This window comes from Bos taurus, chromosome 20 (assembly GCF_002263795.3).
Source record: "Bos taurus isolate L1 Dominette 01449 registration number 42190680 breed Hereford chromosome 20, ARS-UCD2.0, whole genome shotgun sequence".
Classification (NCBI taxonomy): Eukaryota; Metazoa; Chordata; class Mammalia; order Artiodactyla; family Bovidae; genus Bos; species Bos taurus.
This window is the reverse complement of record NC_037347.1, coordinates 48943747-48970707: the sequence shown is the minus strand read 5'-3', so window position 1 is coordinate 48970707 and position 26961 is coordinate 48943747. Positions and strand designations below refer to the sequence as shown.

The 26961-nt window shown below is 35.9% G+C and overlaps 1 protein-coding gene across 3 annotated transcripts in view; it reads right to left on the bottom strand.

The window, feature by feature from the left end:
- CDH10 (cadherin 10) overlaps positions 1-26961 on the bottom strand; it is a 186571-nt gene that overhangs the window by 27721 nt on the left and 131889 nt on the right. For all 3 annotated transcript variants that reach the window (XM_024981381.2, NM_001076266.2, XM_005221635.5), the window contains exons 3-6: positions 25259-25553; positions 23624-23743; positions 23028-23195; positions 803-990 (exon numbers count right to left, since the gene is read on the bottom strand). In XM_024981381.2, the coding sequence (XP_024837149.1) occupies positions 803-990; positions 23028-23195; positions 23624-23743; positions 25259-25553 (771 nt within the window). The remainder of the gene's footprint in view (positions 1-802; positions 991-23027; positions 23196-23623; positions 23744-25258; positions 25554-26961) is intronic.

Below are 26961 nucleotides of genomic sequence, written 5' to 3'. Positions count from 1 at the left end.
AGTTATGTGAAACACTGAAAATAGGAACAACCTTAGGTAAAGAGAAAAATTCTGACAGTAATTGGTAATTAGGTTACATTATGAAACAAAAAGAAACTTAAATATTGAGTTGGCCCCTCCTTTGCTAGTCATTGTCTTTGCCTACTTTGAACTTGGTAATAGAACCTGAGGAGAGTTTTGTGATTAACTAGTGGTTACTTTATGCAAATAGTATGCAGGACATTTTATTAGGACCTAAATTCTACTGGGCCTTACTTTTTCTTATAATGATGGTACTGATGCTGCAATAAAAAACTAGTTACCTTTAAATTGTATCACTGAGCATATGTGAGCAGAAAAGCTTAATTTATGTAGCAGAAGGGAAAATGTGAACAATGAAATTATCTTCCAATCCATGCTGTCTCTTTTCATTAGCAACTCTAATTATTGCTTCATACATCTGGATAGATGGCATGTTACTTTTTATGCCTCCAAATGTGATGATATATTGCTATTATTAGCTATTAGCTATTTTTAAGGAAACAATGTTAATAAGGGGCTTTAATTAATGTGACTCAGAAATACAATCACACATATATTACCTTGCCTTTTAAATTTTGTAAAATCTCAGGTTTCATGTTTTAATTAACAAAAGCACTGGGTCAGAACGTCCAAGGTGATCTTTGGCTTTATGTCCCTCATACTTATACATTTACACTGGAACATGATAGGGATATTTCTTAATGGACAATGCTTGAGTGGATAACACATAGCAAAATATCTACTTTCTAAACAGATGATTATTTCCATGGCTGTTCTGCACCTTTTTCACAGTGATGATGCCCTCCTGTGTGTCCTTCTCAGTTATAATGTCAAACATATCAGTCCCATCACCATCAATAATTCGGTATTCTACTTCAGCATTTTTCCCAGTGTCAGCATCAGTTGCTTTTACGCTTCCAATGGCTGTGCCAACTGGGGAGGATTCAAGAACTCGAAGATGGATGGTGTCTGTACAGATTACAGAAAAGAAGAGAGAGAGAGACTTCCTCAATAGAATATTTAAAGGTAAAATGTGTATGAGAAAATATTATAAATCTTAAACTTTACATTAGATGTTTACTAATAAGTTGAATACACTCAATATGTATAATATATAGTTTGGGGACAGAAAAAGTAGAAATATAGGGTGCTTGATCTGTGCTTACTAGTGAAACAACCTATACCAAGAATTCTGGTTTTAAAAAGAGCATGTTGTCTTCTTTTGCATTTGCATAAGTAACTAGAGATTAGCTTTGAGTACAAATATGTACCTGTATGTGTTTATACAATCACAGCAAATCACAGAATATACCACAAATATTTCTATATTGCAGTGAGTGAACATATTTTTAAATTGTTTTTCCTTTCTTGTTTTCAGTTATTTACTACTCAGTTTATTGCAGCTGCAGAGCAGAACATTACAAAATTCCATGCGATCAGCCATAGTGGGGAGGAACCCCACTTCTGTTTGTGATGGGAGACACAAAGGATAGTCTGTGGGGAATACAAAGATGTCCTTCACAGTGTCAGTGTGAAAACACTACATTCTGACAAACTCCCTTACATTCAGAGCAAAACAAGAATTTATCTAAGCCCCTGACTCTAGTCGTGCTTCCAGCATGAACCAGCTCTCCTGCTAAATGAGATTTATGTTTTAGCACCTGATCATAAACTACATGCTTCTGACAGATTAATTGACCCAAAGCACACTTCTGATTAGAGCAGATTCTCGCTCATAAACCTTAAGTAATTCTCCTTAATATACATAATACAGTCCAGACCTCTTAGCTAGTCATACTCTGGCCTGACTATATCTTTCCTAATGTGTCTTTCCTTCTGTCACTTCCAGGAAAGCTTTATACCAAACTGGGCTTTTCAAAGTCTTTCTTGTCAAAAATTAATTTCCTGCTCTCTATATTTTCACATACTATTTCCCTCACATAAACTTCTTCCCCCATTGTCCTCAAATAATTATAACACAATTTACCAAATCTGAGAAAATGGCTGTCTTATGTGTTGAGTGTTTGAGGGGCTAAGGCCCTTAAAATTCATATGTTGAACTCCTAAACCCTATTCAGGATCTCAGAATATGACTGTACTAGAATATAACATCTTTACAGAGGTAATTAAGGTTAAATGAGAAGGTTAGGTTGAGCCCTAATCTAACATGACAAGTGTTTAGACACAATCAGGCACAAGAGGAAAGCCCATGTGAAGCCTGGAAGAAGATGGCCATCTACAAGTCAGTGAGAAACCTTAGGAGAAACCACCTTGGTCTTGGACTCCCAGCTTCAAGAACTGTGAGAAGAGAGATGCCATACAGTCTGTGGTACCTTGCAGGGCAGCCCTAACAAACTAATACAGAGGCCAACAACTTCTCAGTTTGAAAAGTCCTTTCCTAGGAGACACCATTAGGACTCAGTTTCTACCACACCCTGGTTGGTCACTTAATGTATACTTGTCAATTCTTTTTCTACATTTTTTTCTCTCCATTAATTTCTGGTTACACAACATTGACAGCAACTCTCAATTCATTCCTTGGTTATTGTCTTGTTGGCTCTCTTTGCCTTTGCTTTTTTTTCTCCTAGAAACACCTATTCTTGGATAATCAGATGGTTCATCCTCTTTCTTCTTCAGGTGACTACTCAACCATGACCCCTCAGAAGCTTAATATTTCACTGAAAAGAACCTTTTTGAGAAGGCATCACTCTTCCTATCACTTACCACTGCTAGGTATTATATGATTTACTCGTTTATTTGTATGTACCATGAGGATGCTACACAAGACAGGGGCGGCTTTGCATTTTTTCACCACCATATTCCCAATGTACTTCTTTGAATGTAATAGCCACTATGTACTTTTTCTTATATTGGATATCTGAGAAACTACCTAACTCATCTGTCAGGTCCTATAATTGGCCAAATCCAATTAAATCTTTTATACTCTGAGTGCACACTGCAGCCATATCAATGCTTTGAAAACAATAATTTAATTAATAGTTATTCAGAGCCTTGAAATTATTTGACAACTCACTTTGTACTTAAAACATAGATAGGCTGGCCCTCCATAGATTCTTATTTCCTGTCATTTTCACCCTTAATTAATAGTCTCCATACACTGGTCTTCTTTAGGTTTTTCAAATACGTTTTTCCTTTTCAATTTAATGCAGTTTTCTTCCTTATGAAAGATTTTCTACACAACTCTTTGCCTGGCAACCTCTGTCTCTTCCTTTGGATACACGTATGTGTAGGGCTGAGTCCCTTTGATGTCCACCTGAAGCTAGCACAACATTGTTAATCGGCTGACTTCAATATAAAATAAAAAAGCTTAAAAAAATCTAGGTGGCTTCAAACAATAAAAATTTATTGTCTTACAGTTTTGAAAGCTAGAATTCTGAAACCAACGTATCCGGCAGGGCCATTCTCTTCTCCACAGGTCTATAGAAGATCCCTCTTTGGCTTTTCTAGCTTCTAGTGCTTGCCATCAATCATTGGCATTCCTTGATTTGTCAATGCATCATTCCAACTACGTGGCCATCTTTTCCCTGTAATTTCACATTGTCTTCCCTCTGTGTATGTCCCTCTGTGTATTCTAATTGCCCCCTTTTTAAGGATACCAGTCATATTGGAAAAGGGCCCCAAACTTACATACCTCCTTTTAACTTGATCACCTCTATAAAGACCCTATTTTCACATAAGGACTTAAAGCTATATTTTTATGGAACATATTTCAACCCATAATAGGATACTCTGATGTGAAGTTAAATATTATCATTAATAAAATCCACCGATGTTCTGAGAAGAATAGCTGCAGAAATTCCATATGGAATTATTGTTTGTAAAGTTTAAAAAAAAATAAGAAGAGAACCCGAATGTAAAACAGCCTGAAAATAGGTAAATAAACTGTTACATTATCACACATCCTAACATAATATAAAATTGAAAAATATGAGCTATAGTTACATCAAAAATATGGATGAATCTTAGTTGCATTATATGAAGTGGGAAAAGGCAAATTTCAGAAAATTATACACAGTGGGACATTATTTTTATAAAACGTTAACAAGACCTCAACACTATTCTGTTTGGAAAACCATAAATACTACATATGTGTTTGTGTGTGTGTGAATTATCTCTCTCAAACACACACACACACACGCACAATTTGAGTATCTTGCATGTGAATGCAAGCTATTTTTAAAATCCTTGTAATGCTTTAAAGTAGTGATACTTATGTTCTCTTATAGTTACTGCATGCTATATGAAAACATAAAACAAACAAGCAAACCCGTATACACCATAAATAATTGTCAAATACAGCTTTGTTTAAAAGTGTTATTAGTCTTTACTGGCACTTGATGGAAATAAATATCTTTCATTTAAAATTCAGGGCTTCCCTGGTGGCTCAGTGGTTTTAGAATCCACCTGGAATATAGAAGATGTGGGTTCGATCCCACATACATAATAACACAGGAAGAATCACAAGTAGAGTCAGCAGGAAAAAAAAAAAAAAAACAGTGAAAAGCAACAATAACATAAAATTCAAAAGCAAAATCAAGACAAGTAAAACACTTTAGCTGGATCATATCAACAAAACAAATAACGTAGAGTCATCAGGTGGAGCATATTTTTAAAATATACTCAGTATGTTTTAAGGAATGAAAGTTATAAGATTTTTACTAGAGAATGAAAAGTGGCTTCCTATACTGATATGAAGCTAAACACAATATCCAGTAGTAGTCAAGGTTGAAGCAGTTAAAAAATAATGTATGGGTTAAACAGAAAATTAAAATCACAAAGGACAGATCTGGTGAGCTAGAGGACAGTGGAAGGAAGTCCACATGATTAAAAATTAATATATAATTGTGAGGTTGGGAAAAATAAAAGACATGGATCAAAATGTCAATGGACCTTTCAAGGTAACCCCTGATCCTAGAAAGATACTGAGCAATGTCATCAAAATTTGATGATAAAGTTATTTTGAACCTTGAATATTCACTATAGCCACAGTATTAATCAAGTATGATAGCCCAATAAAGATAGTTTTAGACTCAGCAAATTTCTTTCCCTTTGGCCCTTTTAAAATAACCTGATGTAGAATATATTCCAGGAAAACAAGAAGTTAAATCAAGAAACAGGAATACAGAAGATCTAGAGAGCTATGTATCTGAATTAAGAAAATGAAAAAGAACTGTCTGGGATGGCAGACTTTCCTGAACTCCAGAGATGAGCCAGCCCATGCTGAAGGGGGAATACTGATGGTTTATAACTCTGAATGTTGCTAGAATTAAGCTAAGTGCTATCAGGTTTTTTCACTAATAACTTTTGAATAGCACCTCTAAAGCGCAAATCTGTAACATCTCTGAAAATACAACTTTACTAAACAGGATCTTTGTCAATAGTGGAAATCATTCCATGGAAAATAAAATATCTGGCTTATTATCTCCTAAGACTTTTAAGAGCTGGTGTATGCTTTGGTTTACAGTTTTGAACTAAATATTCAACTTTTACATGTTGAATGTAAAACATGTTTTACATGTTTAATACTTTGTATTAAATTTAATAATTATGTTTACATGCATAATACTTTGAAAAGTGCATTTTAAAAATTATAAAGAATTTTTTTAAGACATGGTTAAAATTTATTAGATATATTTACTGCTTCAGTGAAAATGCTATTGGGATAGAAAGGCAGAGAGGAAGGGTGAAAATGGTGGATATAAAAGAAATTTCATAACAAACTTGGTGAGATAACCAATAGAGAAATTTTGAAATGTGTTATTATTAAGGGGAGAATAGATTGAGATGCCACTGAGCTCCATTTTTGAGAATGATGAAAAGAAGTCAAAAGGAAATCTACAAAAATTTTTAAAATAACAAGAAAATATTACTTAATTATGGTTAACCTAGGTGAACTAAAAAGTAACAATTTATCATTGTTTTCTGTGATGATTAGAGCTATGGAGAGGAAGAACAGAATGGGTGGCTTATTTTCTATTTTAAAATTTTATCTATGAACTTAATACTTTGGAGCAAATTATTATTATTATTATTGTTATTATTATCATTGGCAACACCATGTGGCCTGTGGGATTTTAGTTCCCTGCCCAGGGACTGACCCACAACCTTGGCAGTGAAAATGTAAACCTAACCAGTGGACTGCCAGAAAATTCCCTGAAGCAAATTATTTTTTTTTCAAAAAATTAAATAGAAAATTGTCCTGATGAAATTGGAGATTATCAGGTTATGGTAGAAAGTTTCTGCATCATGGATCTTTTAGCAGGGAGATAGAAAAAAAGAAAAAAAAAGTGTTTTTGTTTGTTTCATTAATTTTACTGTCTCATAGATTTCACTGGGAGTATTGTTTCTGGGAATTTGTTCTCCGACTTTTTATTTTTAGTTTGGGCTTTTTTTGAGATTGCTGTAGTTTTAGGCACTGGCTTAGATTCTGAAAATCTGTCTGCTTTGAACTTGTCATTAGTATAGTTCTGGTCAAGGATCCAAAACATTTTATTTCCTTGTTTTATTCTTTGGTAGGTGCAGAGACTGTTTCCATCGGGTTATTTCATTTTCATGAGAGTAAGCATTATCCATGTTAATTTTCAGTACTTTCTGAGGTTTAGTAGGGAAGTGATCATTCTCCATTGATTCATATTATGTTGTTGTTCCGTTGCTTAGTAGAGTCCTACTCTTTGTGACCCCACAGACTGCAGCACGTCAGGCTTCCCTGTCATTTCCTAGCCCCTGAAGTTTGCTCAACCTCATGTCCATTGAGTTGATGATGTCATCCAACCATCTCGTCCTCTGTTGCCTTCTTCTCCTCCTGCCCTCAGTCTCTCCCAGCATCAGGGACTCTTTGCAACCGTATGAACTGTAGCCTGCCAGGCTCCTCTATACATGCACAAAAATATATTTATTTTTTTTGAAACACTAATCAAATTGTTTTCAAGTTCTATTCTTTCCAGAAAAGCAATGACTAAGATTGAGCTCATTCATTAAAATACCATAGATTTAGTTCCTCTGTTAAATAATTTAGATAGTCATACAATAAAATACATATATGTTGTATACACATACAGAACATATACATTCATAATTGCTTTGATTATATGGCCACTTCAGTAATTCATTTATTCAATAAATCTTTATTCAGTGCTCACGATGCATAGATAACGCTTTCTCTGAAATTGTGTTTATGCTAAGAAACCTATTCAAGGATGAGATTTATTGGGTCTACTTCAAAGTTTAAAAAGTGCATTTCTATATTTTAAAGGTATGAGAGAGCTATTCATTCATACTCTTAAATTTATTTCCAAAACTCGTCTGTTGAACACAGGTATGCTAGTTTGTCAAGCAAACTGAAATTGCTTTAATGAAGAGCTTGCAAAGGTGTCTACCATGTAAGGGGAGCAGCAGGAGAGGATCCAGAAAGGAGACAGACTGTACTGCACTCACTGTCAAAGGCAAAGTAGCACCTGCCATCCATCTTACATTTCATGTTTCCTTAAAGGCATCTATTTGCATGCTTCTTATTTTTTACCTTACAGTTGATGAAGCTTTAATTATGTGGTATGCTTTCCTATCAATTCCAATTTATAGTTGTTTCCAATTCATTCCCAGGTGTCAGATTGAATCATTTGCTTCTCTTTTAATGTTTAGGGCAGATAAATATTTCTTCCCAGTGAGTATGTTCTTAGTCTGGTTATCGACTTAAGCACAAAGGCACGAATGAAAGGAGGAGAAAGGCAACTGCCATTTCCAAATTGCCTGTGCAAATTTGCATTTAGAAATAAAAACCTAAATGGTAATATTGCAAAGAATACTTCTTAAGGACTGGCCAAAAGATAAGGCTACTTAAATAAGTGTATTCTGAGGCTATTATTGACACCCTCACACAACATCTAAATTTTCATTTATTAATGATTTTAAACAATTTTGATGTACTTTTTTAAAAAATTTTGATTCAGGACTAAATATTCCAGGTCACTTGTCCTACTAAAATTTAATCAGTAAGACCTCTGCACTTGAGTATGGAAAACACTGCAGATTTGTTTACTAGAATTAGAAATAACTGACAGCTCATATAAGAGACTTGGGAGGAAAGGCAGAAGATGGGCACAGTTACAGCTGTGACCGGGTGACCTCCTCAGGGGCAACAAATTAGATGCCAGAAAACGAATGGGAGAGCAAAGAGGGCAAACACAGGTTTTGAATCGTGGCAACAAATAGCTGCCGTTTGTTGATAAAAAAAAAAAAAAAGTTTCAAAGAGATATAATTTGACTCTTTCCTTTGTTTCCTGCCCTTATTTCTATTCACATTTACATTAAGAACCTCTCTACTTTTCCAGAGTTGTGAGAATAAAGCACCACACACGTGAAACAACAAAATAATTTAACATTAGTTTAATTTTTTTATTTGCTTTGCATATAATCTTATTGTAACATCTCTACGCCGCATAATAATCTCAAACAATACTTGCTCTAAGAAAAATGACACAATTATGCACGTTTATAAACCATTCTGTTGTATAATGTTTAAAAGATGTTTTCTAATGAGCTTAACAGGAAGAAATTAAAAACAAGATAAAGCTCCTGAGAGGAAACTGCAGAGTAGTTAAGGAAATTATGCAATGCTAAATGGGCATTTAGGAAAAGCAGAGGAGAGCTCAAAGTCACACCAGAGACTGACAAGGGACTGAGGCTTTGGAACTGAAGACACTCAGCAGAGGAAAGGCAGAAACCTAAATCTGTGAACACTGGAGACATGATCACCAACTTAGCTTAAGGCATTTAAGTTAAATTAGAGCAAAACAAGATGCTGCAAAGTGTCTTAGTTTCCTGTTCATGTCATTGAAGAAAGCAATGGGACAAAGCTTTTAGAGACGCTGTCATTGATCCCCAGAGTCTAGGGAATCCATCTTGATTCATTTCTTTGAAATTGTCTCCAAGTTAATTGGCATCAATAGATACATAGAACTGCAATGTGTAGGAACATAAAAAGTATATAGAATCGGGAAGGTTAAGATAACCTTAAATGAGTCATTCATAAACATATTGCATTGTACTAGGTACTCAGTCTCTTTGCAATGTGTCTCCCCTGAAATTATAGGCTTACTAAAAACTGTTAACAGCATTTGAGCCTAAACTAATTTGTACAGCTAGCTTTATTTCTATAGATCTTTATCTATACCTACCCAGGGGTATTTTCCAAGTGTGTTCTAGAGGACACCATAACACAGAGGGACTTTGAATCCCATTTAATAAAATGCTAAATCATTTAGTCTAAGGTAATTTTCTACAGGATTCACTGGAGAGTTCCAGGTGGATTTTTGTATAATTTCCACACACTATGTTTTTCTAGAAAGTTATATATTTCAACATACTTGGAAATTGTATATTTCCTTGGTTATGTGAGTACCTGCTGTGTGCATGCTAAGACACTTCAGTCATGTTCAAACCCTGTTTGTCTATGGACTGTAGCCAGGCTTCTCTGTCCATAGGATTCTCCAGGCAAGAACACTGGAGTGGGTTGCATGCCCTCCTCCAGGGGCTCTTCCTGACCCAGGAATCTAACCTGCATTTCTTGCATCTCCTGCATTGGCAGGTGAGTTCTTTACCACTAGCGCCACCTCGGAAGCCCATTTCCTCACTAAATGTTGAGCTTAGCTGAGATTATAGGTGTCTATTCTCACGTATATTTCACATGTGTATATAGTTCACGATCTACTAGATACTTAAAAACCCACTGTATATATTGTTCACCATGTATTAGGTATTTAAAACCCACCATCTTTTTGCAGGCATCTTAATTTAAAATGTTCGAATCAGATTGAATCCTTGCCTCTCTCTTCACACAAGCTCTTCTGGTAGAAAATGAGACTGTATCTTTTGCTCTCTTTCTCCCTCAAACCTTTTGTCGACCTAATTACTAAATCCTATGGCTCACCCACTTAACTGTATCTCAAATCCCTCCTCTCCTCCGATTCAGTTCAGACACTCATCAACCCTTGCTCTTCCGATCCAAGCAACGTGCTCCGTTGCTGCCAGAATAATTAGACAAAATGAAGAACTGTATGTAGCTGGTGCTTTCTTAAAAAATGCTCCCTTAGATACTACAGGTAGCATTTTATTTTTGTATCAACCCTCTTGATGATGCTGACTTTGCTGTATTTCCACTCTCATTTTGCACAGCCTCCGCTACAAATCCTGGGATGTGGCCATACCAAATCACACGCATTTTTTCCAAATGTCACCTTTGTTCATTCTGTCCTCCCTAACAGAAATGCTCTCCCTCTCAATGCCTGTCTTCTTTCCTGGAAAATACTTAAATATTTTTCTCTTTTCTGGTCTCCTTACATCTGAAGAGTTGATCATTTTATTACTTGAGTGTTAAATATATTTATAGCATAAATGTTTTGTATCATTCTCCACTTATATTTCTGTAAATAAGCTTACATGCATATGTACCTATATGTGCATGTATATTATATTTATGTAACTTATGTATAACTTACATCTACAGACAAAAGCAAACAAAAGAGTGAGGGAGACAATGTGTGTGAGAGAATCTACAATGCAGTAAAATAAAACTGCATGTATATGTGTGTGAGAAAAAGTGTTATGACTTTATAATCTTTCAAAATGCAAATGATTTATTAATGTTTTCTGTTTATTACTCTCTATAATATTATTAGTTATTATTTTTTATCATACTTCCTTCCATGTAGTAGTAAGTGTTTAATAAATCAAACAATGCTTTAATAGCATGACTTCTTTGTAATTCTTCCAAATTATAGGTACTAGGAGCATAGGGAAATCCTACAAATATATGTGGATATTTTTCTGATCACAGTAAATATCAGAGCCATTATCTAACCTATATAAATAGTAGAACAGTGCTTTTGATTATAAGAATATCCATTTTTTCTACATTAAAAAGGGGGGAAAGAGACATTTTAAAATTCATTCCCTCCTTTCTCAGGCTAAAGCATCTTCCTTGGGACACACCTGACTATTGCTCTACTTGAAATGTGTTTGATAATTTTAAAATATGCAGATCAGCCCGGGGTCTACATTACCTTAGAATCCCCAGTAGAGGAGAAGCTGACTCTATTTACAAAGTGAAAATCAGCACTTATTAAATCACACCTCCCTGGTACCAGGCAGGGATTACGGTAGTCTCACAACTCACTGAAAGGACATGATTAAAATCTCTGTGTATCATATAGACATTTCCTTGAAAGACCTTGTCTCATGCAAACTTGTTTATTTACCCACCGAGCAGTAGAAGGATCCAATAAAGCACTCACTTGTGTTTGGTCCTTAGATATTGCAAAAGCACCTCAGATATGCAGATGATACCAACCTCATGGCAGAAAGCAAAGAGAAACTAAAGAGCCTCTTGATGAAGATGAAAGTAAAATAGCTGGCTTAAAACTCAACATTCAAAATACAAAGATCATGGCATCCAGTCTCATCACTTTATAACAAATAGATGGGAAAAAATGGAAATAATGGGAGATTTCATTTTCTTGGGCTCCAAAATCACTATACATGTTGACCACAGCCATGAAAATAAAAGACACTTGCTCCTTGGAAAAAAATCTATCACCAACCTACACAGTGTATTAAAAAGCAGAGATATCACTTTGCCAAAAAAGATACATATAATCAAAGCTATGATTTTTCCAGTAGTCATGTAGAGATGTGAGAGTTGGATCACAAAGAAGGTTGAGCACCAAAAAAATTGATGGTTTCAACCTATGGTGCTGGAGAAGACTCTCAAGAGTCCCTTGTATAGTAAGGAAATCAAACCAATCAATCCTAAAGGAAATCAGTCCTGAATATTCACTGAATGCTGAAGCTGAAGCTCCAACACTTTGGCCACCTGATGGGAAGAGCCAACTCACTGGAAAAGACCCTGATACTGGGAAAGACTGAGGACAGGAGAAGAAGAGGGCAACAGAGGATAAGATGGTTGGATGGCATCACTGACTCAATGGACATGAGTTTGAGCAAACTCTGAGAGATAGGGAAGGACAGGGAAGCCTGCTGTGCTGCAGTCCATGGAGTCATGAAGATTTAGACATGACTTAGCAAATGAACAACAACAACTGAAAAAGGTTTGATTTACCTGGGTTTGTATCAAAATGCATGGACATTTTATGAATTCATTATGTCCCATCTGAAGTTGTTCCCATTTACAGGCAACTAGTGAAGCACTGAATTAACTAAAGGAAAGATTCATCAGGGAAGACAAAGAGAATCTTTGATGTGGCGATTTCTTTTTGAGTATAATGCTTAGAAGTACAGATTTTTGAGCCATCGAAACTGTTCTTTCTTTTCCAGCTGTAAAACTATGAGCAAGTGATTTAAGTTTCATGTTTTTTTGAACTAATAAAAGGGGAAATAAATTTTATATTATTATAATTATACAGATATGAAGATTAAGTGAATTAATTTTACATTATCTTATACAGTGTTTAATCCACATTATAACATTGTACCTATTACTCTTATTTTCATACTGTTGCTGTATTTTATTTAAGTGTAGGCAAACCAGACAATCCATATTTATGTTATTTAATGAGCTAAATAAACATAGCCAATAAAGGTCATTCAGTTAAAACAAACAAACATAGCTATGAAACCTCTTCCAGGCTCTGAGTGATTCTAGAATTGCATGCTATGGTGTATGAATTGGCTGTATTTCTGTATAATCTTAAATATAATTTTATGGAAAAGTGTTAGCATCAAAATACTCAGAAAACTAGTTTCATCAAGTTTATATGTACATCCAATGTCTCATCATTTAAAAAAAAAAAAACTTTCTTATAAGTGAAAATTCTTGGCTAGTTTTCAGAACCAACAACCAAATGATGAAAAACTGATTTTTGTTACAATTCTCAATGTCATAGCAAAAAAAAAAAAAAAGTAAGCAGCAATAAATTTACTCTTTTGAGGGCACTTGGGATAGATCTGTAAGCTTGCATAATAAATATATCACATTGTCACAAATTTGATATTAATTATCTATGAAGAGTTGACTCATTGGAAAAGATCCTGATGCTGGGAAGGATTGGGGGCAGGAGGAGACGAGGATGACAGAGGATGAGATGGCTGGATGGCATCACTCAATCATACACTTTTGGAGCTTATAAATTCTCTTTCTTCATAAATTCCCAGCTCAACTACTACATAAATGTACTTGATACTGACTCCTGACTTCTACTTGTCCATCTAAGCTGTCTGCAAAGAGGTCTGTGTCTTAAATAGACCAGGGGCATAGTTCTAGGACAACTGGATTTCTCTGGATTACTAAGTAGATGCATTACTAAGTAGATGATAGAATAATCCCTTTTCTTTTCTCTGTGTTACAATGTGTGGAAAAGCAGCCATATATGAATAACAAGCTGTGGTCTTCTCAAACTATGTTCTAAAGTTTTTTTTTTTTGCTGGATCTCAGTCAGATGTTTAGTTTCTTTTTTATTCTTGAGTGTGTGCTTGCTAAGTCACTTCATTTGTGTCTGACTCTGTGTGACCCTGTGGTCTGCAGCCTGCCATGCTCCTCTGATCATGGGATTCTCCAGGAAAGAATACTGGAGTGGGTTTCCATGCTCTCCTCCAGGGGATCTTTCCAACCCAGGGATCACACTCAGATCTCTTTCATCTCCTGCAATTGCAGGCGGGGTTTTTTGACCACTAGCACGACCTGGGAAGCCCCGCCTTCTTGACTTCTAGTGAAATACTGTCCCATCCAAGTACTAGAGCCAAATCTTCTAGACATCAGCTGGTTGACTGGAACCTTGATCATCCACATAACTGCTTTTGTAAACTCTTTTTCTCTAGGAGTGGACCTTCCTTTCTGATGTCTATTTTTTTTTTGTCATTCTGTTTCTATTTTTCACTTTTTAGAATGTATTTGAGAGAGTCTTATCATACAATATCTTCTTCTGTATTAAGGTAATGAGACTAGCCTCACCTCTGCAGATCATCTATTCCTTAATCACTGATTCTGATTCAAGAGAAACACTATCCTAGCATTTTTCCAGAGGTGCTTTTTAAAAAGACCATTTGGGCACAAATCCCACTGTCCTGGGTGTTTTTGCCAAGCCTACAATGATCAGGTTTCAGTTCTTTAATCTCTTCATAGTCTTTTTCCACAAAGCCTATTTTGTTTTCTGATTTTTAGGGAAAGAAGGAAGTACATGGGGTAAAAGAAACGAAAATACTCAACTGAAAACACCAAGTGGATAGAATACAGGTGATGGAGTATAACGTCTGTCTATCCTAGCACAATGAAGCATAGTAAAATTCAAGGGCCATTGAATGTTTGACTGCCTGAAGAGCAGAAACATTTGCTCTGAAGTCCTCATCCATGGATGTTCTTTTATTCATATGAGGTAAGTTCATTCATTTTGCTGAAGTTATAGGTACTTTAGACGTAAGACACTTTTATTTACTTTTTGGCCATCAGTGAGTAACAGCACAGCATCAGAGCACGAAAAGCAAGATTAGAAACATTGCACATTCTTGTGGAGAAGGAATAAGGAAGGGGAGGCAAATTGTTATGTACGGAGAAGCAGGAGGCTTGAGACGTGCCTTTGATCCCTGGGTCGGGAAGATCCCCTGGAGGAGGGCATGCAACCCACTCCAGTATTCTTGCCTGGAGAATCGCATGGACAGAGGAGCCTAGAGGGCTACAGTCTATGGGGTCCCAAAGAGTCAGACACAACTAAAGCAACTTAGCAGGCACGCACATGGGGAGAAACGATATGTTACAGTTACTACTGAAAACATTTAATATAAGTGACCTAATTTGTTAATTGCAGCATTCTAGGAACTAAAAAGCCTCTTGATGAAAGTGAAAGAGGAGAGTGAAAAAGTTGGCTTAAAGCTCAACATTCAGAAAACGAAGATCATGGCATCTGGTCCCATCACTTCATGGCAAATAGATGGGGAAACAGTGGAAACAGTGTCAGACTTTATTTTTGGGGGCTCCAAAATCACTGCAGATGCTGACTGCAGCCATGAAATTAAAAGATGCTTACTCCTTAGAAGGAAAGTTATGACCAAACTAGATAGCATATTCAAAAGCAGAGACATTACTTTGCCAACAAAGGTCCATCTACTCAAGGCTATGGTTTTTCCTGTGGTCATGTATGGTTGTGGAAGCTGGACTGTGAAGAAAGCTGAGTGCCAAAGAATTGATGCTTTTGAACTGTGGTGTTGGAGAAGACTCTTGAGAGTCCCTTGGACTTCAAGGAGATCCAACCAGTCCATTCTAAAGGAGATCAGTCCTGGGTGTTGATTGGAAGGACTGATGCTAAAGCTGAAACTCCAGTGCTTTGGCCACCTCATGAGAAGAGTTGACTCATTGGAAAAGACTGAGGCTGGGAGGGATTGGGGGCAGGAGGAGACGGGGATGACAGAGGATGAGATAGCTGGATGGCATCACCGACTCAACTGATGTGAGTTTGGGTGAACTCCAGGAGTTGGTGATGGACAGGGAGGCCTGGCGTGGTGCAATTCATTGGGTCGCAAAGAGTCAGACACGACTGAGCAACTGAAATGAACTGAACTGAAATACTATATATGCAGGAACTGACAATTAGAGAAGCAAAATTATCTAATTGTATGCATTTTCTATTTTCAAAAATATTCAGGCCTCCTTAGAGAGAGGCCTCTCCTATTCATGCTGAAAATAACTAGTCCTTTATTCTTCTTTCTGTTGTTCATGTACTTACCCCATGGCCAGACATCATATTGTACTTTGATGTGATCATTACTTAATTTTCTACACCTTCCACCAGTAGCTCACGTCCTTGGTTAACTGTAGTCCTAAGTCTTGCTTTGAGTCTGGAGAAAGGATGCTCTCAAAAATTATCTACTGAACCATCCTTAATCTAGTATTTATTTTTAACTATTACAGTATATTCCTTTTCTATTTTATTTTCTTGTTCACCTAAGCTTTTTAAAGTGCAGGCATTATTTCTTTGATCCTCTTCCTGACTCTCTTTTATTCCTCAATTTACAACCCTACAGCTTCTTTAAATGATTTTTACTAAAACCAGTTGGGGAAGATCATCCACAGTTACCCCCATTATGTAAATTCCAATAGCTGCTACTCAAAACTCATTTTATCTGACTTTGAAGCAGTTGTCACTCTTGTTCTTTTCTATCGTTTGTTATTCTGGTTTTCTTGTATCAAGTTATAAAAGTAGATACAAAATACATAATACAGTAAAGTAAACATTAAAAGCATCACCAAAATAATTCTCACCACCACTTTGAAGCAATCTTTTACCATTTTCTTTTTCTACTTGCACAGAATATGTCCTTTGCTAATTCTGAAAGATATGGGAATACCAGAACACCTGATCTGCCTCTTGAGAAATTTGTATGCAGGTCAGGAAGCAACAGTTAGAACTGGACATGGAACAACAGACTGGTTCCAAATAGGAAAAGGAGTTCGTCAAGGCTGTATATTGTCACCCTGTTTATCTAACTTATATGCAGAGTACATCATGAGAAACGCTGGACTGGAAGAAACACAAGCTGGAATCAAGATTGCCAGGAGAAATATCAATAACCTCAGATATGCAGATGACACCACCCTTATGGCAGAAAGTGAAGAGGAACTAAAAAGCCTCTTGATGAAAGTGAAAGTGGAGAGTGAAAAAGTTGGCTTAAAGCTCAACATTCAGAAAATGAAGATCATGGCATCCGGTCCCACCACTTCATGGGAAATACATGGGGAAACAGTGCAAACAGTGTCAGACTTTATTTGACTGCAGATGGTGACTGCAGCCATGAAATTAAAAGACGCTTACTCCTTGGAAGGAAAGTTATGATCAACCTAGATAGCATATTCAAAAGCAGAGACATTACTTTGCCAAAAAAGGTCCATCTAGTCAAGGCTATGGTTTTTCCTGTGGTCATGTATGGATGTGAGAGTTGGACTGTGAAGAAGGCTGAGAGCTGAAGAATTGATGCTTTTGAACTGTGGTATTGGAGAAGACTCTTGAGAGTCCCTTGGACTGCAAGGAGATCCAACCTGTCCATTCTGAAGGAGATCAGCCCTGGAATTTCTTTGGAAGGAATGATGCTAAAGCTGAAACTCCAGTACTTTGGCCACCTCATGCGAAGAGTTGACTCATTGGAAAAGACTCTGATGCTGGGAGGGATTGAGGGCAGGAGGAGAAGGGGACAACAGAGGATGAGATGGCTGGATGGAATCACTGACTCGATGGATGTGAGTCTCAGTGAACTCTGGGAGTTGGTGATGGACAGGGAGACCTGGCATGCTGCGATTCATGGGGTCGCAAAGAGTCGGACCCGACTGAGCGACTGATCTGATCTGATCTGAATACTCTACATTGGTAATTTTGCTAATTTCCAACTTCATAAACTCTCCTTCTTTCCCTGCCTTTATGGCTTGTAGTAGTTCGAAGAAAGCGTTTATATCAAAAGATAAATTCTCTCAAAAATATCTTCCATTGTAAAGGATGCACTCAGTTCTCCTCCCCTCTGTTTGGAAAAGTGCTGCTCCTCTGTTCGCTCATTAAATTCTGTCCCAAGTTCCCTTATCACATGTATCATTTCATATTGAAATATTCTCTCCCCTGCTAGACAGTAAGCCATTTGTAATCAGGATCCAAGATATTAGAGAACAGTTAACACCCAAAAACACCTGCCTTGGCCAGGTACAATAATAACTGCTTGCATGAGCTGCCTCACAACGGGAGATTCTAATAAGAAATCAGAGTGCTGCTGTGGAAAACTGAGAGAATTTAGGAGGGGCCAAAAGGATGGAGAGACGCCAGCTCCTAATATGTCCTGTCAACCCCCCAGAAACCCTGAAGCTAAAACTCATCTTTTCTGAGATGCATGCACCACCAGGGACAAGCAAGAAGACTGGCCAGAGACAACCTGGAAAGCTAACCCCATTATCGTAAAACCTGAGACTGTGCCATATGGCAGAGCGGTTCTGGTTCTCCTGGGTTCCTTTTTCCCTGCTGCTCTCCACCTGGGGTTCCTTCCCAATAGACTTTTGCTTTGTCAGTATGTTTGTCTCCTCAGACAATTCATTTCCAAGTGTTAGTCAAGAGTCCACTCTCAGGCCCTGAAAACAGTCCTCTTTCTGGTAACAAAAACTTATTAACCCTCATATGCTTAATTACAAGCACCATGCCTATCACCGGAAGGAAAGCAATATATATTTTTTTCACTAATTGTTTTTAAAATCAAAGTCATTGAAACAACCTAGGATTCTGAAATAATTTCAACAGATACATTGTTTTGGTAGTGAAAATGCAATTTACTATCTGGAGGAAAACCCTAAAATCCTTTTGGAACTGTTTTCAGGTGCACCTCAACCTTCTAATCCATTGCTTCTCTTTTAGAACCATGCTAAGGTGACATGTCTTACCAATGTTCACATGCTTATACCTCTAAAGCACAAGACCATAATGGTAACTTAGGTCACACATGTAGCTCTGTGTGTGTGTGTGTGTGTGTGTGTGTGTGTGTGTGTTTTAATTTCAATAATAATTTACTGTTGCCAATGTTTCTGTGAGTGCAGGGCTCGCTGATCTATTCCCCCAGCAACCTTGTTGTTTGGTATGATCCAACCACATTGGTCTTCATTTCTTGACCATCAACTTTCATTCAACATCATTCAACTGCCTATTCAGAGTTGCCCATCTGCTGTTTCCTTTGCTTGAAGGACTTTCCCACCTGTGTGTGTGTGTGTGCTCACTCAGTCATGTCTGACTCTTTGTGACCCCATAGGCTATAGCTCATCAGGCCTCTCTGTCCATGGGATTTCCTAGGCCAGAATACTGGAGCAGGTTGCTATTTCTTATTACTTCAGGGGATCCTCCTTACTCAGAGATTGAACCCATCTCTTGCATCTCCTGCATTGACAGGCAAATCCTTTACCACTGTGAACAATTACATTTTGCAGTGTTTGGATCAAATATCACCTCATGAGCAAGATCTTCCCTTATCGTCCCCCTTGGAACACTCATGTTTCTCTTTTTATCTAGAACTAAGCGAATACCTTGTCTGTATAGTTTTTTTTTTTTTTTTAATGTATCATCTGCCTCTCCCATTTTAATGAACGATCATAGGGACAAAAAGCATATATACATATATATATAAATTTACAATAGTGTTTGGAAAAAGAGCTTCTCAATAAATATTTTTAAATGAAAGAATTTCTGGTTTCACTTGAAGAGATCCTCAGATAATATCAAAGTTTCTCACCCTCACTACTGATGACATTTTGGGTCAGATAACTTTTTGTCAAGTGACCTGTGGGGATGGTTAGCAGCGTTTCTAGCTTACATCCAACGGATACCAGCAGTAGTGACCAGTTGAGACAAACAAACATGTCTTAAGATATTGTTAAATATATTTTAGGGGACAAAACTGTCTGATTGAGAACAGTTTTTACAGATCTACACAATAAATAAGATAAGCAATGAAGGACATGTGTGCTTTTGTCTGTTTCTGTTCCTTCCAAATGACTGTTTATCTCCTACAGACGTACCATAGTAGAAAATGTTGAACTTGGATTAACTTGCATGGAAGTTTAAGTTTTAACCCTACTTTTATAATATTAAACAATAATAAAAATAGAGCAGTACTTGCACACATTAACATAATTGAGCACATAAATACATTATTAGCCAGCCACTGAGTCAAGTACTTCATATACTTAAAATTATTTGGTCTTACCACTCCACGGGTTATGCACTACCATCCAGTTTTACTGAATGGCTCTGGAATGGCACCTTCTATTAAGACGTCATTCAAATGGACCAACGTGAGAAAGCTTGCAAATGAAGAAGACAAAATTGGGCTCATGAGAATGACTCCATAGTCTGTCCTAAACTGTCTCATATGGCAGACACCAGTTAAGTCACTAACCCTCATGCACTTACTGATTGCAAATGTCTGGCTTGAGTTTGATATAGCTGGAAAATACTTGATGAAAGAGGATATTTCAAAGATTTATGTGACAAAAGAATGTAAAACATCTGCATAAGTTTTATATTAATGATATGTTTAAAGGATAATATTGGGTTAAAATATATGATTAAAATTAATATGTTCTGCTTATTTTAATTTTTTAAGTATGGCTGATAGAAAATTTACAATTACATTTGTGGCACACATTCTTGGTTTACATTCTATTTTTATTAGGCAGTACTAGTTTGTTCTCTTTATTATTTCCACTCTGAACCTCCTTTACTTCTTCTACATATTGGATATGATAATAATAGCAATGTGTGTATACAAGTAACTTGTGAGTGTCAGTGATATGCTACATATGAGGGTCTTCATAACCTGTGGAACTCTCGCCAAACATTGGCTATTTAATGAAATGAGATGAGAAATTAAAAACTAGTTTTCCGCATGTTAGGTAACTTAGACTATCAAGTAACATTCTAATTGCCATGACTGAGTGTTCCCAATAGTAAGATATGGTTGCAAATATTCATAGGAGAAAAGATAATTGAGAAAATAAAAATCCATAAATTATATTTCCATTTATAATTTAAAAATAATGAGACAGGATACAGGATGCTCTAAAACTTCTTCTAACATAGTATGGTGTACATCTGGAGTTGGGCATGGATTTCAAACCACCTCTGCCATTACTTGCAGTTCATCCTTAATGTCTATAGCATTCATTTTCTCATTTGTAGAATGGAGATACTAACCTCAATGGGTTATGACAAAATAAAGTAGTAACTTGATGCATGAAATGGTGAAATGAAAACGCTATTCAGAAAACATGTTATGCTCTTTCATTACTATTATTTTATTATTATTACTATTACTATTATATCCTGGTTTGTGTAATATGCCTACCAGATACCAACCACAAAATCTGACTTAACAAAAGAAAACAACATAACCAGTGAATGAATAAATAAAGGTATTGTAGTAGAAGAAAAATGATACAGTGAATTTTACTGGGTATTTTCATCTGTTCAAATGTCTATTTTTTCCATTTAATTAGAATCTATTAACTTGTTTATAAAACACATAAATTTTCAATAGGCTGTGTATTTTGGACACATGTGCATATATGTTCTTGGGAATTGAAACTCTAATAATCCTGGAACTTCCCTGCTGTTCCAGTGGTTAAGAATCCACCTTCCAGTGCAGGTGACATGGGTTCAATCCTTGGTCAGGGGACTAAAATCCTGCATGACACAGGGAAACAAGCCCATGGGCCACAACTAGAGAGAAGCCTGCATGCCAAAACGAAATAGCCTACGTGCTGCAGGTAAGACTCGATGCAGCCAAATAAATAATTAACATTAAGAATAAAATGTAAAAAAAAATAAAATGTAATAATCCTTTTAATGGTTGTCTTCTACTCAAAATACTTTTCTCACAAATACTTTTGCTCATTGTGGACTGTGCAGCTAGTTACAGTTTGTTTTTCCAGATTTGTATTCTATTCTCTTGGTAAGAGGCTCATGCTAAAAGGTAGTCAGAAATGTAAAAAGTGAAAGTCAAGTTTTAGTGTACAGACATGTCTTTACAGCTGTTTTGAAAGAACTATAAAGATTTATTCTTGATTTTCGTTTCCCTGCCAATACTAAAATTACCCTGAAGTTGAGGCCTGATAATTGGAGAACAGGATAAGCAGACCCTCTTCTCTCTGTGTTTTGGGTCAAATACCACAATAGCAATGGCTGAAGGACATGTAAATTAAATATCTAACAAAATATCATCAAAAATACATGAGTATATGATTAGTCCACTCTAGATTATTCTATATGAATTTTATAATCTTTCAACACACACGATTTTAAACAATTTGATTAAAATCATGCACTATTAATAATCAAAGTTAGATAAAACTGGTACAAGAAGAAAGGTAAAATGCTTCTAAAGAGTCAAAACAACACAGTAATTCTTAGCCTATAATTCTTTCTGTGTAATGGTCTTTAGTATAAACATATAAATATCACGTAAAGCTATTGCTTTTTTACGTTTTAATATCTAAACACAAAGTTACATAAGGCAAAAAAAAAAGCTAAAATTGGGAGATCAATTTAGAAGTTTATATGCAGCAAATGTTAAAAATTAAAAACACAAATCATCCCAAAGCCTCTGTTTTATACCACATTTCCTAGCAATGTGAGAATCCACCTTGAAACAAAGGGTCTTTTAGATTAACAGGAAATTGACCAAGTCTTGGCAAAGTCCTCTAAGACCCAATATCATCTGCTCTAGCTGCATGTTTTCTAAAAAATTTGTATAAAAGAGAATAAACAAATGTAATTATATGGTCAGATGCTAATGGTTCTTAACCTATTCCTGACCTGTTTCGAGAATTTGAAGGATTCATTTTAAACCACAAAATAAATCTATAAATAGATCAGAAATACAAACTGTTTTAGTAAGATTGCTATTCTAAACACCTGCAAGCCTAGCATAGTGATAGTAAATGGAAGTCTGATTAGTTTGTAAGTTTCTACCTATGTAGTTCTTTTTGGCTAGGTCTTTTTTTTTTTTTTGGGCTAAGTCTTTATAATATGAAAAATTAGATATTTTACTGAAAAATTTTATCCTTAAATTAGAATCCTCCTTATTAATTTCTAAGTAGAAATAAACACATTCACTGTAAAAGTATAACTTAGTTTTTTTTTTTTTTTAATAAAACATTTCCTTTGCTAACTGATAGAAATAGTTCTTAGATGATAACCATGGACATAGAACATATAGGTACATATAAATATATATGGAGAGAGTTTGTGATCATAGAGCCCTCTGTGTCTGAAAGAACTATGTTTGAAATGTTTAATTTTTATCTTTTAAAAACAATGAATTCATCAGAATATACATCTTTTTTCTTCATCCTTGTAGCACATTTCAATCTGTTTTAAAGGAAATGAATGACAGTTGCTTTTTTTTTTTTTTTTCTTTTTTCACTCTAAAGCTTTTGCCCTGCAGAAAGGCCGTTAAAGAAAGCTTACTCTGGGGGAAGCGCGGGGGATTGTCATTGACGTCCGTCAGCGTGATGTTGACCGTGGTGGTCCCTGATAAGCCTCCCATCTGGCCGCCCATGTCTTTGGCCTGGATTACCACCTGATATTGCTCCCTATTTTCTCTGTTCATGTTTGGTAAAGCAGTCCTTATGATACCTTGAAACAAAAAAAAAAGAAAACTTCTTTTACGGTCATTAAAATCTCAATTGTTATTTGATTAAGCTTACAAATTGCAAATCCAAAGTAGTGATTTTTGAAAGACAAAAATGTTTTCTCCATTGCTTTTTATTGTCTACAGATTATAAAAATGATTCTTAGTAAAAATTTTCCAATTTGTGACATTCTTTTATTTTCTAAAGAATCTCATATATGCTACCTAGTGCCCTAAACCCAGATGGAAAAATATAAAAGCAGGTATATTCCCATTAGTTTGTGCAATCATTCAACTTCGAGTTCTTATACCTTTAATTGTGGCATCATCACTCTTCTGTGAGTATAATGTTCAGGTGTTGTTCCTTTTTTTTTAAACTTATAACGATCATAGAGATTATTAAATAAATAAACACTGATTCATGATTCCTGACCTGTTTCAGGCTCCACAGAGAAATATGGCTGCCCTTGAAGTATGCTGTAAATGACTCTGGCGCTGTTTCCATAGGAAGGGTCATCGGCATCTGTAGCTGTGACTTGCACCACAGAAGTACCTGAAGTATCCAAATTCAGCTTAGTTCTGCACAGTACCAGAAGGAGGAGCAAAAGCACTGGTTTTCATGGACGACTTGAATGATTTTTGGCTTTAATAATGACCTCTTAAAGAAACATTTGTATATAATTTACATGAAAAAATATGGAGAGAGTTATTAGAGGTAAACTTTGAATTCAACAAGGTATTTTATTTAGCCAACAGGTGCATTTCATTCATGTAATAGATAATGCTGACAGTGTATCAGATTATAGTAAAGGCAGACACTTTAGAAATGCTCCGGTTTGATATTTAAATTCACTTTCACATAATAGATTTGTTTCGTGTAAAGGGCATATCTAATCACAAAGGAATAAGTATGCTTTTCTTTCCCTCTCTCCACTAATTAACTATAAAAATAATTAACATCTGCTCCAGAATACAGTTTTATGAATAGATTAAATTCTAAATTTAGAAACAGTCCAAGATGATCCCAAGTCCCATGAACTATTAAAAGCTATTTAATAAAGTTCAAAATATATAAAAGGGCTTTATATTAAGGTGATTGCCAAAAGTCCTTGGGATTTAGTGAAGTAAATATTGAATAATAATCCCTGAACAATGCTTTTGAGAAAAGCAGTATGACATTTTCTATTATACTTGTTACAAGGAAAATATATCAGAATTACTTCATCAGTTAACTTCTCTTACATTTGAGAAATGAATACATTTTACTAAATCTGAATACATATCTCTATAAATGTTATCATTGTTTCCTGATATTTACTTTTCTGTGGTTCTTTATTTAACAAAAACATGAAATCAGTCTTAATTTTCTTTGCCTACCAACAACTTCTATTTATTTATTGAAAAGCAAATTCTATTTTCTTGAATGTTATACTTCCAGTTTTTTCACACATTCTGTTTCACAGCTTTTGCAACTGAATTTTGTAATTCTGTATCCATTTGTCATTAGCTGTTAATTTTTAACTGGTTTATTTGAATAAGATATTTATATCAAGAAAGTTTTATATATAATGGCTATAGTGAAATATTTTTAAAAATTTAATATGAAGTATAGTAGAAAATCTAATTAATTTCATTGTTCATGTCATTTAGGTAATGCAAACTCTTTAGACAAATTACAATGAGAGTACACCTATAAAGACTCCAGATTACATTTATGGTGTTCTAAGTGTACTTATAACATATTTGGAGTCAGAATTTTACACAATTATTCTCCAAATACATGTGACAAACATTTGTGTCTTCATAGTTTTCTACTGAAGTTCAATGGCATTTTCTTGGATTTTTGAGGGAAGTGTCTATTTATTATATTGTAGAAATTTACAAACCCATAGGAGGTGAAAAATGCATTAATCTTTTTTCTGACTCATTTTTTATTCATAAAATTAAGTATGTACTCTTAGGAAATCAAACATGACTTCAGTTAATTGACCACAATAGTCTAAGAATTTCTTGATAAATATTTTTCATATATTTTGAATACCGCCATAAACATTGTAAATGAACTCACCTACAACCGACATTTCAGGAACACTCGCTGTATAAATTTCCTCTGGGAACGTTGGCTCATTGTCATTGATATCATGGATTTTGATCACAAACTCAGACTCTGGTTCTACCGGCCTCAAAGTTCTTCTGTTAATAGCTTGTGCACGTAGAGTATAAAAGGCCTTTTCTTCCCTATCAATTCTTCTTGTGGCATGAATGTCACCTGTTTTTTCATCAATAATAAAAAGAGTACCAGCTCCATCTCCAGATAAAATATATTTGAGGGATCCATCTCCTTTATCTTGGTCTGAATGAAGCTAGGGGAAATAAAAATGAGCATGTCCATGATAATGTCTAAAGGTACATAATGCAGAAAGAATTCAAAGAAGGTCTCTCAAGCCCCATCTTTGAATAATGGGGTCAGTTATCTTAGTTTTTGAAATGAGAGCTGAATAAGTATGATCACACTCATCTATATACTTTAAACAATAGGACTAGCCATTTCCATATCAGTGTGATTTTTATTCCAAATGGAAGAAAGTAATAAAATAAACCAAACACAGCTCCTTTCTTTGCTTAGCTTGGTATATAACCATTTCTGTAAGCAAATAACTCCTGACAAAGACATAAGTCATCAGTCTTGATATGCTGATGTAAACACTGCTGCTCTCATCTCTTGCTGTGAATGGAAAATCCTTTTACTCTCATATTATACACAGCATTTATCTCCTGTAAACTTATTATTAATTACTGTATTTCTGTTGGGGAATTCACAATATCTTAAGGACTGTAGGACAGGCAAAGTTGCATGACACAGCTCCTACATTAGGAAACTTACCCGTCATTCTTTGATTCATACAAAAAACAGCAGCTGCCCCAAGAAATATTTGTAGAGTTCAGAGCAAGAGTATGAATAGATGTCTATATAACACCAGTCTATAAATTTGAAAGATATAAATCAAGCTAATAAACAATTAAATAACATATGCTCTATCTAGCTTCCTACCCTGTCAAATCTATCTTCTTAACAAATGTAAACAAGTTTTATGCAGAAACAATGCAATACAGAGCAACAACACTGATCTTCCAGAATCTAGTCATCACATCAAATAGCTTTACATGCATACATACGGATTCAGCCCGGTGCACATCCCATTCCAGTCCTAATATTGTCCAGGAGCCCATGTATCATTTGGCATTCGCCTTGGAGAAGGCAATGGCACCCCACTCCAGTACTCTTGCCTGGAAAATCCCATGGCGGAGGAGCCTGATAGGCTGCAGTCCATGGGGTCGCGAAGAGTCGGACATGACTGAGCGACTTCACTTTCACTTTTCACTTTCATGCATTGGAGAAGGAAATGGCAACCCACTCCAGTGTTTTTGCCTGGAGAACCCCAGAGACTGTGGAGCCTGGTGGGCTGCCATCTATGGGGTCACACAGAGTCTGACACAACTGAAGTGACAGCAGCAGCAGCAGCAATTGCCCTGCAGTATCCATGGAGTATTGATTCCAGGATCCCAGTGGATGCCAAACTCTGAAGATTCTTGAATCCTGACATAAAATGGCACAGTGAAGTCCTGTGTGTATTAGTCACTCAGTCATGTCCATTTCTTTGCGACCCCATGGACTGTAGCCCATCATGCTTCCCTGTCTATGGAGTTCTCCAGGCAAGAATACTGCAGTGGGTTGCCATGCCCTCCTCCAGGGGATCTTCCTGACCCAGG